This window comes from Arachis hypogaea, chromosome 13 (genome assembly GCF_003086295.3).
Source record: "Arachis hypogaea cultivar Tifrunner chromosome 13, arahy.Tifrunner.gnm2.J5K5, whole genome shotgun sequence".
Lineage (NCBI taxonomy): Eukaryota > Viridiplantae > Streptophyta > Magnoliopsida > Fabales > Fabaceae > Arachis > Arachis hypogaea.
Window position 1 is genome coordinate 20,070,047 of NC_092048.1, and position 5,097 is coordinate 20,075,143.

Consider the following 5,097-nt stretch of genomic DNA (forward strand, 5'->3'; position numbering starts at 1 on the left):
GAATCTTCGCTGGGTTTAAGTGATCTTCCAAATCGAAACTCTGGATAGTGAGTAACGCGAAATACCTCCAGGTTGAATTGTTGTCTTCATTCAATTTGTCAGCTATGACAATGAAGGATTTTTTTATGGTGGAATCGTTGAGTTCGATTTTCATAGTGAAACGAAAAAAAATTCAAAAACCTAAGCTCTTGATACCATAATAGAATCTTAAGTAACAATATTGAATAGGTAGCATAAATTGTGCAGATGAATAATCTAGAGAAAGAAAAAAAGAAGGTAAACTTGTTAGATTGAATATTAGAGAATGATATTAAAAATTTTATTTTCTAAACAATAAAGTTATGATATATAACATATACAAAAGCCATTCTTGGTTATGTTAAAATGACTATTCTACCCTCTAACTAATTATAATAGAATAGAAAATTAATTTATTAACTCAGCTAATACTCTAACAAGTTCATTATGCTCTATTATTAGAAACTCAACTAATTAAATTAACGACCTAAAAGCTTTAAAAGAATGCATTAAGTTTCTCGATGAGAATTCGTTCTATTTCTAAAATTCAACCATGCATGATATATTAATTACGATAATGCTAGGAAGACAACAAAAAAAAAATCAGAACTTAATTTATTTAGTATTCATTAATTACTGCAATAATTAATAAATAATAAATAAAATAAATTCTGACTGATTTTAGTTAACTTTTTTTGTTATCAAATATTTTCATATTGGTTAAAAGACTAAAGTACTTGACGCACTATAAACCAGTTTCACATCAATAAAAAGAAAACTACATACTAGTTTGAAGCACAACCTAGATAAACTCTAGTCTTTTGTTTGCCCGTACTTTCTGCTTCATTCAATTTGAATGTTTGAGCTTTCATTATATTAGGGTAAAGGATTATTTTAATTGTTAATCGTTTAATTAAATTTTAATTTTGTCTATAATATTTAAAACATTCTATTTTTATTCTAGTTAAAATTAAAATATTTTCTTTAAAAAAAATTATTTTATTTCTATTATTATCTTTTTATTTTTCTTATTCTTTTATCACTCTCCTTCACAAATCACTAAAATTAAACCACTTCTATAATCACTACAATTATGATTTTTGTTGCACGTTAGAAGAAAATTATAATAAAAAATATATATTTTGAAAAAAAAATAATATTTTGACTAAAAAATAAAATAAAATAAAATAAGATATTTGATATATATAAAAAAATATATAAAAGATGTTTGAAATAATGTTAGTGAGAATACAAAGCCTGTTGACTTATGAGGGCGAAGCAGCCGCGTAAATAATATAGATTCGTGGGATGCAAGATTATTCTCAAGTTCAGTCAAAAACTCTGTATTACTTATTGAAAAGAAAGTAGTTTATTAGTAGTTTATTAGTATACTAATATAGAAGAGTTATATTGTAGAAAATATAGACACCAAAAAAAAAAAATATTGTAGAAAATATGAACGCATTTCAAAGAAAGAAAAAAAAAACACTTGGGGATTAGTCAAGTGGGTGGTGGTTGGGTAACCACCTCGTACCTGAGAGGAAGAGAGCTTCTGCCTTCTAGTTTTCGCAGGTAGACCCCAGAAATAAATTAAAATGAATATTATTTTGCAATTCTTTACTTAGCTTCCTTTTTCCGGCTCATTCCTAAATAAATTAGTGTCCTATTTTTCGTTAATCAAACAAATTTTAATTTTTGTTTATTATATTTTATATTAATAATTTAAATTTAGAATTTAAAATTTAAAAATTAAAATTTAAAATTTAGAACATAATTAAAGTTCAGAATTAATAATTTATAATTTAGAATTTAAATTTTAGAATTCAAAAATTATTATACTTCTTACTTTTTCGAGAGCATATTATTAGTATTTACCACTTTTGCAATTAATTTTGTAGTGTTGCCATTTTGGTTTTTGAGATGACATAACTACCTTTTTTATATTAGCTGGAGAATTACAAAATAAAAATAAAATATTAACCGTTAATATTTTTCTAGAAAAAATATGAATTAATTAGTGTGAATTCAAATATAAGAAAAAAACATTAGTTATCTAATATTTTTTTATTATTAATAAATCGGTGGACGAAGAAACATAGTTTTAATTTTCATCTCAACAATTTATTAAAAATGATGGACAATTTGGATTTTCATTAAAAAGTGGACTAGAGGTTTAATTTGAATCTCTAACATTTATAGTTAGAGGGAAAATATTTAAATATTCTATTCCCTGAAATTATGTGAATATAGTATCTCCTCCTATTTTTTTTTTCTTTTTTATTAAAAGAAGAAAGTTCTACGGTTGCGCGTATACGGCATATATATAAGTAGAGAAATGAATTCATGGCTGCTTAGACTAACAATATCCATCTAGAGCGTTTTCTCTCTGATCTTCAAAACAAACTCAGACACACACACGTGAGGCAAATTAAATATAGAAGTAAATAAAATAATTATTATTGTTATTTATAGAGAGTTGAAATCAATCAAGATGGTGAGAACCCCTCATCGATGTGAGAAAAGTGGAGTGAGGAAAGGAACATGGACACCTGAGGAAGATACCAAGTTGATTGCTCATCTCACTAGGTTTGGTCACCCCACCAATTGGCGCCAACTACCCAGAGCTGCAGGTTCATATAGGAAGAACTTCATAATTTAACTAACTGCTAATTTAAGAATTTATGATCATTATTATAATCTCCACTCATCATTATACCACTTATTTCAAAAATTTAAGTTGTAACAAAAAATACATAAATAATTATATATATAATACATATTTTTACACAAAAATTTTTTTTGAGTGTGGGTAAATTTTGTATAGTCATTCTTTTTATCTTTTTATTTTTTTATATTAATTTTTTTTAAATTGAAAATTATAAATCTTTTAATCATAAAAATTTTGATATTATATTATAATTATTTTTTTTAATTTAAAAAAATATATAAATGATTATATTTTTAATATCACCTGCTAATTATATTCAAGATAATTGATTTTTTCTATATGGTGATCATAGTTGAGGCATTCATATGCAAATCATTATATGTTTTCTTAAGGTCTTGCAAGGTGTGGAAAGAGCTGCAGATTAAGGTGGATGAATTATTTAAGGCCAGATGTCAAAAGAGGGAATTATACACAAGAAGAAGATGACACTATAGTCAAACTACACAATCAGTTTGGTAATAGGTATGAGCCAACACCTCATTATATTTTTACGAAAAATGTTTGATAACAAAAAAAGAATTAACTAAAAATAATATGATATTTTTATTAATCCGCAAAATCTAGATTAACAAAAATTGTTCAGAGTGACATTAGACATTACGTTTTGCTTGATTAAGAACTACATCTAATAATTGTTGATAAAGCAAGGATGACATTGTAACTATAGTTGGTTAGGGTTCAAATGTGAATTAACGATAACTTTATTAGCATTGGTAGTTTTTAGGTTAATCTCTTTTTTTTTAACTAGTTTTGTTAATTATTGCTAGCCAGTATATATTATTATAATTTCTTTACAGTGATGATTATGAATCATTTGATATGTTATCGATTAACACTAAATGTATACATGCATCAACTTAATTACTCCTCTGATGAGTCTCAAATATTATTGTAGATGGTCCATGATTGCGTCTCACTTACATGGAAGATCAGACAACGAGATAAAGAATCGGTGGCACTCCCAACTTAAGAAGCGATTCCAACACACTTCAGCCTCCAATTCAAATAATCATAATGCCTTAATTGAATCAACAGAAGAAGACATAGTGAATAATAATCATAATAATAATGCCACTACAAATGAATACCCTTATAGTAATCTTCACAACACTACTTCTCCAGCTTCTTCTCAAAGCGATACATATGACAATTTTTCTCCATTGAGTGACTTTTTCTACACACCTGCGGTGGATCTTGCTGCACCATTTGGTAATAACTCGGTTTTGGCTATTGATAATGATGATCACTATGCTAATTTCCTGGATAATATGGTACACAGTAACATAGTGCCAATTGGTGCAGATTATGTTTGGACTCAACAGGATTATTCAAGTCCAATCTATGAGGTACAACTTTGGGGTCTATAGGAATAATTTGTAAGGGAGGAAAATGTCATTGCCTTAACGAATATATTTGGGAATTGAAATGAACGCAGACTTTTCCGTAATAACTATACAAGGCGTGTAAAATCTTATCAGAAGTAATTAAAGTTGTCAAATGATGCTTATATTTGATAGGGTAATGCTAAGCTTACATAAGAATTAGTGAATAGTATAAAATATATATTAAAAATAAATTAAATAATATATATTTATACATAAATATATGGCAAATGGCAGTATTAAGCCTGCTTGCATGAGATTTTATATGATTAAGTCAAACGGAAAAATGAGACATGGATCAACCAAAAGCATGTCTCTATATAATTCGAATCAACCTTATTCAAACTAAAAATCTTAATAATTCGAATCAATACTGTTCAAATTAGTGAGGGAGTTTGCATTCTTAGTAGTTCAAATCATACTGATTCGAATAATGCATGGGGAAGTTCGAATCACTCCAATTCGAATTATGCATGGAGAGTTTGAATCTAGCTTATTCGAATTATGTGTATGTAATTCGAAAATGGCTGTTTTGAATTAAGAAGCCCCAGACGTGGATAAATATGGTGTGAACGTGAATTGAGTTCATTTGAGTGAGACAAAATAGCTAGTGAGGAGAACTTTATAGTGTTGGTGTATTATAGAGGGTCGATTAAGAGAAAGACACGCTCCGGTGTGAAGTTTACTGATAAAGATCCTCTGAGTATTTTTATGAGACTAACGACGAGATTCGATGACTTCTTGAATTCTATAATACAGAAACTTGGGCTGCAAGGCGTTAAACGGGTTCAGAAGCTATTCTATCACACTCCAATCTCAGTGCTTAGAGATGACGTGAAGTACGATTCTTTCGTTACAGGGAGTGACGAGGATATAGGCCCGAATTAGCTATGTATGGGAGCCACCTAATGTGAATGCAATTGCCGGACTTATTGGCAAATAGCTGAGTCCCTAACAGCATCATGATAT

At 28.1% G+C, this 5,097-nt stretch overlaps 1 protein-coding gene across 1 annotated transcript; it reads left to right on the plus strand.

The window, feature by feature from the left end:
* Positions 1-2,371: 2,371 nt before the first annotated feature.
* LOC112735797 (uncharacterized) lies at positions 2,372-4,253 on the plus strand. The gene is made up of 3 exons (XM_025785291.2): positions 2,372-2,648; positions 3,079-3,208; positions 3,642-4,253. The coding sequence occupies exons 1-3, from the start codon at positions 2,510-2,512 to the stop codon at positions 4,111-4,113; spliced, it is 741 nt and encodes a 246-aa protein (XP_025641076.1). The 5' UTR covers positions 2,372-2,509; the 3' UTR covers positions 4,114-4,253.
* The last annotated feature ends 844 nt before the right edge of the window (positions 4,254-5,097 follow it).